At 38.6% G+C, this 12,699-nt stretch overlaps 1 protein-coding gene across 1 annotated transcript; it reads right to left on the bottom strand.

Annotated features, from left to right (window-relative positions):
• Positions 1–8,391: 8,391 nt before the first annotated feature.
• Positions 8,392–11,147, bottom strand: gbx2 (gastrulation brain homeobox 2). The gene is made up of 2 exons (XM_056233594.1): positions 10,176–11,147; positions 8,392–9,076 (listed from the first exon to the last, which is right to left on the bottom strand). Exons 1-2 carry the CDS (start codon positions 10,675–10,677, stop codon positions 8,559–8,561), a joined length of 1,020 nt encoding a protein of 339 aa, XP_056089569.1. The 5' UTR covers positions 10,678–11,147; the 3' UTR covers positions 8,392–8,558.
• Between the last annotated feature and the right edge of the window lie 1,552 nt (positions 11,148–12,699).

Here is a 12,699-nt window from a genome sequence, read left to right as displayed (position 1 = left end):
ACTCTTCGCTAGGTAGTAGAAACTAGAAATGTGAAGGTACTTGGCTCGGGGTTGGAGATGTGAGAGGCTCTGTGTTGTAGAATTGATATTCCGCAATACAAAAAATCTGCTTGTTGATTTGACATTTTGGGAATATGTAGAGAAACGTAGATAGTTTAGAAAACAGTGAGAGTTGAAAAGCTTTAGTGAAGGATGTGAGGATGTAAACTATGAGAGAAATATTGAGGTATGTTGATTTTCAGCTCAAAAGGGTGCAGTTTTCGCCTTGTATATAACGTAGCAGGCCTTTAGAGGCTTTACCACAATAACCATTATTTATGACTAAATGCACTACAGAACACCGATCACTTGTTGTGAAGAACCCACAATATAATGTCCACTTTGAATCCTTTCTGTGAAAAAAAAACTGTCGTTTTTCTTTTTCTTTTTTGCATGAACGGATGTAAATGTTCTCTTCCTTGTGTAAATGTCTTCGTCTTCATAAAATGACTGTTCCCTGACAGGTGACGCTAAAGAGTCTGCCATTTTAATATGAAAAAAACCCTTATGAACAACTTGTGTACATATCTTTCTTTCTTTTTTTTTTGTCAGTCCTCCCATCTCCTTCTTTTGTAATCCATCACTTTGAGCAAAACATCTTTTTTGATCATCTGTCTATCTGTAACTGAATAAAGAAAACATGAATGAGACAAAAATCCAACCAATACCATGACAGCAACCAAAGGATCATGCCAGCCCTGGTGAGAGAGAATGCAGACCGTTGGGGGCTTTATCAGTACGTTCCAAGTTGCTTGAACATATCCTCGTTTTTATTTCAGTTTCCCTTCACCAGTCGTCGCTTTGTGTAAATAGATGTAAAAATGGAGAAGCCCGTAGTGTTTGTTTACTTTGTTTTCGTTTGTGTTCGTTACCTCATTTCATCAACCGTCTCCGTGTTACTTTCAGACCCAAGAGACCGGTTTAATTATTTATGAATATGCTAATCTGAAAGGGGAGGAGCTCTCTCACACTACTTGGGTTTTGCATTTGTTCCTTTATTCAGTCCATTGACATCACAACTATCATTCTGAATCAAAATATCGGTGTTGTATTTCTAATTATTATTGTTGTTATTATATTGAGTTTGTGTCAGCTGTACAGTACTGTGTTGAAAAATTATACCTGATGCAGAGTCTTATACTGTAATGTCTCTTTTCAATAAAAAGCTTCTTAATATAATTCTCTCCTCAAATTTTGTAACCTTTTAATTTATTTAATAGTGTGTGTGTGTATGTGTGTGCGTGTATATATATATATATATATATATATATATAAATGTGTTTGTTTATATTTAAATAGGCAGATGCTCAAGACTCTATGATTTGATCGTTATTGCAGTGATTATTATGTTTCTTATGTTTGGCAACAGTAATTCTAACCCTAATTGATGGAGTGTGTAGCTTGTGTAGCTTTTAGAATTCTGTGTACACCCTTTATGGAGCGGGTCAAACTGACCCTAATTGGATTCAATACAATTCCTCAAAAATCACACTATGAAAAACAACAAAGATTTAGATACAAACAGTAAACTTTTAATATCAACATTTGTCAAACATTACAAAAATATTATATCTGAAAATATGATTTATAAAAAATGTTTTTAAACCAATTTTTGACAAAATTGGAAAATAAACAGTATACTGACTTCATATACATTTTTTTTTTTTTTTTTTTTTTTACATTTTATGCTTTGAACATCGTAACTGAACAATACAATTTTGCTGTATAATGAACATTTTTAATTTTCCTAAGTTAACTTTCCCTAGTTTCCTAAGACCTAGTTTCATTATTCACTCACAGGGAAGTGAGAAACCAAACATAACAAAAACATACATCAAATAAATGTTTTTTATTTATTTTTGGCTCTGTGAAGCTGCCTTTGAAAATCCTACATAAAAGTTTTGGTTAAAAGCTAGGTATTTTAGATATCTTGAATATTGAAATGAGAGCTTATTTTACTATCTGTGTCTAACAAAGATTTTCATCTGTAATTTGCAAATAATTCTAAACACTGTGATTTTAGCTTTTTCAAGTGTGTTTGGTTAGGGTTAGAGCACTTTTAGATACACTTGCACGTTAGAACTGGAGTTGAAGTGCCCTTACATACAGAAAATAAATGTTTTTATTTTGTGTCTGTACAGTTGCTTTTGAATGGCTGCCTATGAGGGTAAAATTGACCCGCGAACATCACGAACGTAACAGTAATTTTGTTTGTATATGTCAAAACACATCAGCATGTTGAAACTTTGCATGCATGTTCATCATGATAAATGAGAAAAAGTCACAAAATATCAAGAAAAAAAACAAAGGTTAACCAGTATTTCCAACAACTAGAAAATCGAAACGGGTGAAATTGACCCGCAACATAACACAAGGGTTAAACAACCATGTAGGAAGACACATCTTGGCCATATTCCAGGATGACAATGTCAACATTAATCAAATTGTGAAAGAATGGTTGGGGAATCCTTTTCACCCATGAATCAGCACCTCTGAGTCCAGACCTTAAATTCATTGAAAGTCTTTGGGATGTGCTGGATACGCATATACATCAATATATTAAAAGTATTCTTTTCAGCATATGCTTTATTCTTCTTCCTCCAGACATACCGCTGATCCATAGGGCCAAAAAGTTCCAGTTTTGTTTCATCGCTCCACAGAACAGAATCCCAAAACTTATATGGCTTATTTATGATTTTGAGCACTTTTGCTTTTGTGTCAGCAGTTGTGTGCGTCTTGGAGTTCTGGCTTGGAAAACTGTCTGCGTTTAGTACGTGCCGTACTGTGCAGGCTGAAACCTCAGTGCCTGTGGCCACAAGGCATTGCTGCAGGTCTTTTGCAGTCACTCGAGGGTTTTTCTGATCCTACCTTCTCAGAAATCTGGTAACAGTCATTGATAGCTTCCTTTTTCTGCTCCGTCCAGGTAGTGTAACCACTGTTCTTTCAACTTTAAACTTGCGAACTATGCTTCCAACAGTGTCTCTTGGGACATTTAGTGCCTTTGCTATGTTTTTGTGTCCTGTCCCATGTTTGTGAAGGGCGGTGATATCTTCTCTTAACTTTTTGGACCATTCTTTTGCCATATTTCTAACATGCAGTCAAACGTGACACTCAACAAACCTAGCCAGTTCAGGTATTTCATGTGTTCTAGCTCAAACGCACCTGGTGCAACTAATGAAGCCCTTGATCAGTTCCATCAGGTGTGCTTGAGACAACACCTGTTTTGCAGATTTGTGATGTTGTGAGGGATTCTATTCAGGGGGTTGAATAATTTTGAGACTGGAGAAGTCATTAAAAGTTGCATTTTCAGTTCAATTTGGAGAAACCACTTAAAACGTTTGTTGTGTTGAGCTATTTCAATGACTTTTGTTTGATTTGTTCAAAGAGCTGAAAGTCTGTAAATTTGACTTTATAATATATAATACTATATATATATATATATTGGAATTTACTTCAGATATCTTAAATACAAATCAACTGTTTCAGGAAGTGTAAGCTAATGGAAACACACGTGTATGTTTTGCGATTCTCGCATTTTCGCAGCCCGAACGCCTAGTTTCGGGTCTCTCAGCGGGTGCGATCCACTCTCCGGCCTCCGCGGTGCAGATGAAGGCGTTAGAGCCGGGCCCTGCCGACTCACTGTGTCTCTAATGAGATAAAGATCCTCTAATCCCCTTCTCATCCTTTCCCTCGCAGGAAGAGAGCCACAGCTCCACAAAGCATCCGAGGAGGGGATGCGGGGCTTGAATCTGCCCCCTGACCGGGAGGACAAAAGAGGCCTCAGCAGCCCAGGAAAACAGATGTAATTAAAGAGATTAGACAAGGCAGAGAGAGAAAAGAGCAATCTATAGAAAGAGGAAATGTTTCGTGGTTGAGAGGGGAAGTAGGAGCGTGATTATGAGTGACTGACAGGAAGTGTGTTTGTTTTCTTATAATTCCTTTCACAAACATTTGCAGCTTGTAAGCTGTCGAAGGTTGACAGGCTAAAGGAGCCATGGGAAATGAATCCTTAAAATGTCAGTGGTGGTCCAGAACCACAAAACCCTGAAGCATCTTGTCCAGATCTAGTCTGATCATCTCTCATCATAAATCAGTTCCACTTAGAAATCCAATGAGGCACAGCACTGGTTCAGTGCATTAACAGAGCTGTTCATCTATCATGATATGTGTGTGTGTGTGTGTGTGTCCCTCTCACACACACAATAATGGCATTAGAAATGCTAGAGAAGCCCTGAAATGAGGCGTGAGCTGCACCATCATGTTGTGATGATAATCCAAATGTTCAGAGAGAAAGAGCCGGAAAAGTCACACTCTCTAATCCTGCCGTACAGAGACGGGTGTGTTGTAATGCCTTCTGTTTTAACTGCTGTAGCTCAGTGTCTTATCTTTGATGGAATCCCGTATTTCTCTGCTACAAATTATAGTTAATAAATCTATTACTCATGCTTAAATTGTGTGAATTAATGTCAAGTGCAAAGAGTGCTGTGCTTCATCATCAGTTCCGAGGTGGGGTGAAACACTAATAGAAAACATGGCCGTTTTAAAATGCATGCATAAATTCAAACTGTCATAACCATCATCACCCCATCTTCATTTTACTGTAAACACTTTCCTTCTAAATGGCCAATTATAGGAAATTCAATGAAAATGGCAAATGAAATAAGTGCATAAAACAGGTGTGTGTGTGTGGTCCTGGTAAACCCTACGTTATGGGGACAAAATGTCCCCACAAAGATGGCAATATCTGAAATCCTTGTCCTTGTGTGGACATTTTTTTGGTCCACATGAGGAAAACCGCACTAAACACTAATGACTTTTGGAAAATTTAAAAATGCTGAATGTTTTCTGTGATGGGTATGGTTTAGGGTTAGGGGAGAGAATATACAGTTTGTACAGTATAAAAATCATTATGTCTATGGAATGCCCCTTTAAAACATGAGCAATCAGTGTGTGTGTGTGTGTGTGTGTTCTTCCTTAACCTAATTTGAGAGGACCAAATGTCCCCACAAAGATAGTAAGATGTAAACATTTTGATTTGGTCAGACCCCACAAGGAAAAAAAGCGAGTGATGTTTTTTTAATGTAAAAATGCAGAAAGTTTTCTGTGATGGAAGGTTTAGTGTAAGGGGATACAACGTGTGTGTGTGTGTGTGTTAGTCTCTCGCAATTGTCAAATCCTACTGTCCTGTTTTGTGGAAAATGCTAAAGTATATTCCCTGTTTTTTTTTCCCACCCAAACCATGAAACTTTCTAAAAATGTATTTAACATATAATATATATAATTTGTTTTATAGCAAGTTGAACATGAATCTGATGACACCTGTTCTGTCATTTAACGTGAATTAATATGATATCAACTCCAATTATAACCCAGACATGAAATTGTACTTACCTCAAAATTCTGTTTTGTCTTGTAAACATTTTTGTTTTACACAGAATCTGTAAATATCATACATATGTGTGTATGATTTGTAAGTGATTTCCTCCCTGTAGCTCTTTTCAAATTGGTTAAACTGGTGGTATTATAACTCACGAGCACAAACTGACTGCTTGATGCTCATTGAAAAAACATGCTTAATTATTAATAGCAGTTATGATTGTTACTATAAAATCATAATATTGGAATTTTTCTGTCCGCCTAATTAGATATATCTTTAAAAAAAATCTTTAAACTAATCTTAATCTCTCATTATGATTACAATTATGTTGGTCATAATTTAAAAAGGTTTTAATTTAATAAAAAACTGTTGAAAATTACTTTGAGTAATGTTTCATGTTACAAAATCACAGAAGTAAAAAAAAGAAAGTATTTGTCATTCTCTCATTAGTGTTCTCTTTGTGGTTGAACACAGAAACTTCCAGCATATGTGTGTGTTCCAGTGCTCTCACTGGTTCTGCAGCCAGTGCTCTCCGTCAGGATTAATCATTGGAGGTTCATTTGACGCTGTTAATTTAGTGCAGGAGGGACAAGCTGGAGTGAAAAGCTGCGGCCCGAGCCCATCCCCGCGGGCCCATTTATCTGTCAGACACTACGGACAGCCTTGATTACAATTTTCACAAAAATTCATTAGAGTTTAGGTAATTGTCAGATCTCTCTTTCTCTCTCTCGTCACGGTTCCTTATAAAATGAATTTCTGCCCAGTTTTCATGTAAATGTATATGAAAGCATTGTCTATTTTCCAACATCATTCAGACCAGCACATTTCAATTGTTTACACTGGTGTGTGTGTGTGTCAGTGATGATGAGGCACTGATGATGTCTGATCTATTGCGATGCTCAGGACTTGCACTTGCACACAACAATAAATCTACTACCAACAATAATTCAATTTCTCTAGGAAGAAAAATTAGAACTCCAGTTTAATTATGAAACTTGAGTCTATTAACCACATAACTTTTTGTTTCATGTTACATTTTTCATGTTACTCTATAGAAAGGTACATGCTGATTACTACAAAAAAGTACTTAATGTGTTTTGATTTTGCACAGCAGACTGTAATGAAACTGTTTTTGTTATCATATAAAGTAATCAATTATAATTACATATTGCTTGTAACATGGACACAGTAAGAATGTTAATAGAATCTTTTTTCTCATTTTCCAAGTATTTACTAATTTCTACTTGATTTAAAAAAATATTTTTTTTCAAATCGTATTCATAATAAGGTAAATAAATGTTTTCTAAACTAATAAAAAGGTTACCTATGATATATATTACAAATTCTACTTATATTATTAATTATATCTCAATAAATTATGTTCTTAAATGACTGTAATGAATGTGTCAAGTTTGGAGAAAATAACAGGACTGTAGAATTTAAGTAGGCCTATGCTGTAAAAAAAAAACTATTATTAATCTGTCGAATTTGGAAACTATAATATAAACCTGTAGCGTTGGTTGAGAATAATGTATATTTCGACAAGCTTGCATGCAGACACAAATGCAAAATTAGCTAATATTATATGATTATATTGATAAATAAACTATTAAAATTGGTGTACTTTTTTTAAAAGAGGTTTGAATTGACCTATGAGCAATTTGTCGAAATGAGTAGGCCTATGGAAAAAAATATGAACATAAAATATAGAAATTTCAAGAGCTGCGAGGTTTAAATTATTGCACTATGATCAATTGCATATACAGCAGAGGCTGTTTGCGAAATTATTTTTGATTTACATTTGCGTCTCAATCTTTCCCGACGTGCCCCGTGTGTGACGAATAGGCTCGTTACTTTTCGTCGAGGTAGCCCATAAAATAAGGCAGGTCAACGCCGGCCGGAGATCAAGGCTGACACGAGGTTGTATCCCTCATCGTGACCCTGAAAAATATTCATGAACCACACCCCCTCCTGTCACAACACCCGATTCAAACCTGACGAGGTTCGATGATTTCAGATCATCTGTACTAACAGAGCAGAGACCGCGCGGAACAGATGGCGCAAGCGGAAGCCGTTCTGCAGGTGCAATACTATACCATTATTAGCAGTAATTATTATTAACTTATGTTTAAAATATTGCTACAAATTATAAAGAAAAAAATTATAAAGACAAAAGTTGCACAAATAATGCAAAGAAACAAGTTTAGCCCACTCAATGTATTTGAATTGATGATGTAGTTTAGGTTATTTCCCCCTCACGCGCACTTCAGTGAATAGTGTGACTTACGTGTTGCATTTAAAAAATAAAAAAGGACAATTTTTTTTAAAACAATTATTTATGGTCCAGCTTTAATCCACACAATATTCTGAAGTCAGTAAACTCATGAAACGTTAGCAAGTTTTTTTTCTTCTCACAATATTAAATAAATTAGCAACGTGCCCGTGACGTCTGAAGAGGTTACAGAAAAAGGGAAATAAATGCAAGAAAAAAAATTAAATAAAGGCTATTTACCATAACAAATAAAAAGCACATATTCAGGGGCGTAGCACAAGATCCCGGGCCCTATGCATAGGCAGTCCTGATGGCCCCCATGTTCCAAATAAAATATATTCCAGACTTTTCAAGGGCCCTCTCTCCCCTTGGGGCCCTGGTAATCAGTACTGGTTTTACCCCCAGTCCGACGCCCCTGATATTTAAACAGGTTGTTTTTATAAATTCGAGGGAATTGTGTTAATTTTACTATTAATTGAATTATATTGTGTTCTTCAGCAGAGACCAGAAGTGCTCCTTTTAGGATAATATTCATCTCTGCAAAAAACACGTGAACTAGACAGTCACACAAAACTAAACAAAAAACTGATTAAGTTTTTAAATAGGCTACATAGTGGAAATTCAAGAACTAAAATTTGTTCGTGATTTGGTCCAAAGTTGGAAATAAAACAGGCAGCAGTTTCTCCCTCCCAGTAGTTCTTAGTTTGAACCTTTTCGTTCAAACGGAGTTTGTTGCTTTCTTTCCCCCCCGTTTGCACAACTCTGTAGTTTAAACGAAAACTATATATATATAGGCTGCGTGTCCTGGGTTCCTCAAGAACAGTTTGGTTATATTTAGATTTCTCAGAATTGTCTTGGTCCTCTAGTGTATCAAGGTCTGGCCTGTTCTAACTGTTGGTGTTGGCTGCGTATTGCAAACCGACTAACATGCACCGGAATGGGCACCACAATTTTCGGGTTTCTGGATGGCTCTCCGGTTTTGGAGTTCACGTTTCCCGCTTTGACACGTTTCCACTTGGCTCTCCGGTTCTGAAACCAGATCTTGACTTGCACCTCGCTGAGCTTTAAGGCATGGGCGATCTGTGAGCGTTCTGTGAGGGATAGGTATTTCTTACAGTGAAACTCCTTTTCCAGTTCTAAGAGCTGCTCGCTCGTAAAAGCCGTCCTCCTTCTCCGATTTTTCCCGGTGGACGTGGTGTTTCCCGCCCCATTCCCACCGTGGACGCCGTCGTCCAGTCCTCCGTTGCCGTCTCCATCTTCCTTCTGACACATCGCGTTCCCGGGCCCGTTGTCGTCGGAGCTGTAATCTAAATCACTGTCCATGGAGAAGCTCTCATCTTTCCTGTGACACTCGTCCTCCTTCGCGTCGTCTTTGCTGTGACCTCGCACTATGGGAATGAAATAAAAAGCAGAATTACTTTGAGAACTGTTATCAGAAGAAAACATCTAAATGTATCTGTTGTGAGGTCATTTGTGTTTTTAGTTTTGACTAGTGTGGTCGGGGGAACAAGTTGTGTGTTTTCATGAGAATCTGACCTAGTCTTGTCTCGCAACACATTCTTCCTGTTTATTGCTGCCACTTTTACGCGCAATTACGCACGGTGATGGATCTCTTAGGAAAGTAGTTTGCACACCTCAAAACAAACCGGCCTAAAAGTTTCCCCCCTTCTGCATCTCTTGAGATCATTTGGCTTTTTTTTAAAACATGCATTATTTTACATATACCTTTTTAAAAATATATATAAGTTCAGATTTCAATATCAAATTGTCCCTTCAGCTAATGTCCTTTTTCTTTACGTTGCAGACATGGTTGGCTATATTACAATAATGCTGGACTACATTTATTTTTCTCTGCCTACATATAAATGATCCAGGCGACAGTGAATTTTGCTTACAGTTTTATGGACATTTAAACACCGCTGGCCCTCCGATCCCTCAATTAAAATGAACTAATTTAGTCCTTGATGGCAGCTCGGCCTCAGGCACTATTCCCTGGAAAACTTGATTTGGGCCTTTAATTCACGTGTGTGTCACTGAAATCCCACAATCATGACATTTTATCTCCGGGAGATTTTATATAATTATTTCCGTCCCACATTTCTCGCTGCAACTCGATAAACTGAATTTTAAGTGACAAAATTAATTTTAGCGTAAAGGCCTAAAGCAGACATACACAATTTGCTTCTTAGAAAGCAGTAAAAATAAAACTTATGACATCGGAATGATAAATGTTTATAATTATTTTAAGTTTTTTTTTTTTTTTTTTTTTTTACATTTTAAAATTTGAGAACACAAGAATCAGTAACAACTATGGGTCTGTTTTTACTTTTATTTAACATGCATGGCATGATCAGATTTGCATGCTCTTCAAATATTATTTTTTAAAGACTTCTCAAAGCAATAAGGACTTAGTTCAATGCAACCCTATTCACAACAATGCACCCTCTCTGAAAGTGTGAAGAGTTCTGAAGGCTGGCTTTATCTCACCTGTAGAGGTGTGCGAGTCGTGAAATGATGGAAGGGTCGTTGAATCTTTCGTTGGGAACGTTTTCCCATCCTCTCCATCCAAACGAATATCCTGAGATTTCTCAAACATGGCGTGAATGGACTGAGAGCTCAGCTTCCTCGCCGCGTCCTGGTGCTGCTGAGACGGCGAGCTGGAGAAGCCGCCGGGTAACGTGGCCATTAGCGTGGATGTGAGCGCCATGCCCTGCGCCAGACTGGAGCAGAACCCGCTGGGTAAGCCCGGGATCGGGTGGTGCGGATGGGTCGCGGGGAGCGCGCTTTGAGGAAGAGTTGGAGGAGGTGGCGGTGGCGGAGGAGGTAGCACCACTGACCGGTAGGGCATAAACATGGGATAGCCCGTGTACACGAAATGTCCCGGACTGGGCTGCGGCGGACCTCCGATGAGCGAGTCAATGCTGAATGCAGTGGTGCTTCCCACCGGACGCTGCATCATCATGAACGGTGTACTGTAAGCTGCACTCATATGATCGTATATGGCTAGTTTATAAAGTCCTGAAGTCTGTGGGAGCAGCTGTCTCCCCTGTGCTTCTCAGATGAGGATCTCACTGCTGGACAGTGTCATACACTGACACTCTCTGAGGTTTTGGTAATCCTGCGAATGTCTCTCTGTATGCGCAGTTCGTAAAACCGTTGCATCTGTTTCGACTTAGTTCAGTGCCAAACTGATTTTCTTCGTTATAGGAACAGAGCGAGACAAGTGCATTAAAACACAAACAAACGACGCAAATCCCTTGCTGAGAAATGTCTGGACGAGAAGAAGGTCGAGCATCTCAGATGAGCTTTATCGTCCTCCCTTGAGTTATTTCAGCGTCCTTGTCCCTTCTGCTTGGCCGCTTTTCATTCCGACCTGATGGAAGTCACAATAAATTGCTCCTCGCACTCGCAGTATCAGCTGTGACCATCTACTGAAGTGTGAGTTTGAATTACGCTCCTTCGGTTTAAGCGTCTCCACCATGCGCTCTGGCCACGCCCACCGCGACTCTGCGCTTGCTATTGGTCCAGTTTCATCCGTTTCTGTGGAACTGTCCTGACGCGCCTGAGCCGCGAGCGCTGGCTGCTGTCTCTTAAATTAGAACGTCACTAACACAGTCTCACATTCCAAAACAGTCAAAACAAGAATCATGTGATGTGAGATGTGATCTGATGTGTATTTTGGCATCTAATGGTCCTGCTGATTTTTTTATTTTATTTTTTGTATTCCAGACAGTTAATGAAAAAACCATCCTTTTGGCCACAGTGCATGCATATTCTGAGATGTCATTTTGTAAATGTAAAATAAATATTTTACCGTTCCAGGGGTCCCTAGAATCGTCCCCACATTTCGCCCCGTTAGCGACGGCCCTGGAGATGACACTGACATTGGCTTGTTCATAATGACATGAGACACTGCCCTTTATAGCAGTCATCAAAAGATCTCATTTCAGACACATTATGATCTGTGAATCAGCAGTTAATAACCCTCACCCGCACATACACTGTGTTCTTCACATCTGTAAACAATCAGCTCTGCATAAATACATAAAGAAGTATGAAAATGAAAACCTATAATTCTCTGACGTTTCTTCAGATAAAGCTTTTATACATGTTAAATCATTCGCCAGTAGGCAGGCACAATTCCAAAACCCTGGATAATAATAATAAAAAAACAAAAAAAATAATAATAATGGAATTGTCAATGTTTAATGGGGGAGGGGGATTAAATAATGAATTATTCAGTGGAATCACTGATCAATAAATGTGTCTCCATATTTGTAAAATCTTTGTCCATGTGAGCATCATTTGGTCCACATAATTAAAAGGAATGCGCCCGTTTTCTCCGTTCACGCTGGTGATTAGTCCTAATCTTTGGGGACATTCGTGCACCCTAAAAACCATGACCCGAGCCCCCACCTCTGCCTCCATGCCAAATCAAGGGCAATCCCCTCACCCCCTCCCCAGGGTCACAAGGACACGGTCTCATTAAAGACAGGCTGATCCGCAACTGCAATGCAGACATTAAATAGCAGTATTTTTCAATTAACGCTGACAAATTCAATCAAAATTCCATAGATTAGGATGAAATGAGGCATGGGTCATTTACAAGGGGATTTAATTGCACCACCATTAGACAAATAGTACAGCAGTCACCGTTCCATTATCAATCATGTGAAGGCATCAATAGTACAGGGAGAGGATGGGGGATGGGGGTGCTTTCTAATACGCCGCACCGCAGAGCAGCTAATAAATACCCTCTTTTGTACTTATAAATTATCCAGTTTAATTAACAACACGGATTATGATTGGAATATGATTTAATTAAACCTTTCCTGCATGGTGGAGTGCAGAATCATCCATTATGTAGAAGCGAAGGGGAGCGTTACCGTGGGCTAAATTAAGAAAGGCCCAGAAACACTGACAGACCCCGAAGACCTTCTGAACGGGACAATAACGGCAGATAACATGCAGAGGAGTTCTGTGCTTTAAACCGGAGACTGCGACGGCCCAA

The sequence above is a fragment of the Rhinichthys klamathensis genome, unplaced genomic scaffold (genome assembly GCF_029890125.1).
Source record: "Rhinichthys klamathensis goyatoka isolate OS25496 unplaced genomic scaffold, OSU_Roscu_1.1 h1tg000372l_1, whole genome shotgun sequence".
Taxonomy (NCBI): Eukaryota; Metazoa; Chordata; class Actinopteri; order Cypriniformes; family Leuciscidae; genus Rhinichthys; species Rhinichthys klamathensis.
The sequence above is the reverse complement of the archived record's forward strand: the minus strand, read 5'-3'. Positions and strand labels throughout refer to the sequence as shown.

Excerpts from the sequence above, each read along its gene's own strand:
- gbx2 (XM_056233594.1), bottom strand. The coding sequence starts at position 10,677 with ATGAGTGCAGCTTACAGTACACCGTTCATGATGATGCAGCGTCCGGTG. Across the intron at positions 9,077-10,175 it reads CGACTCGCACACCTCTACAG|TGCGAGGTCACAGCAAAGAC; the intron begins GTGAGATAAAGC and ends TCATTCCCATAG.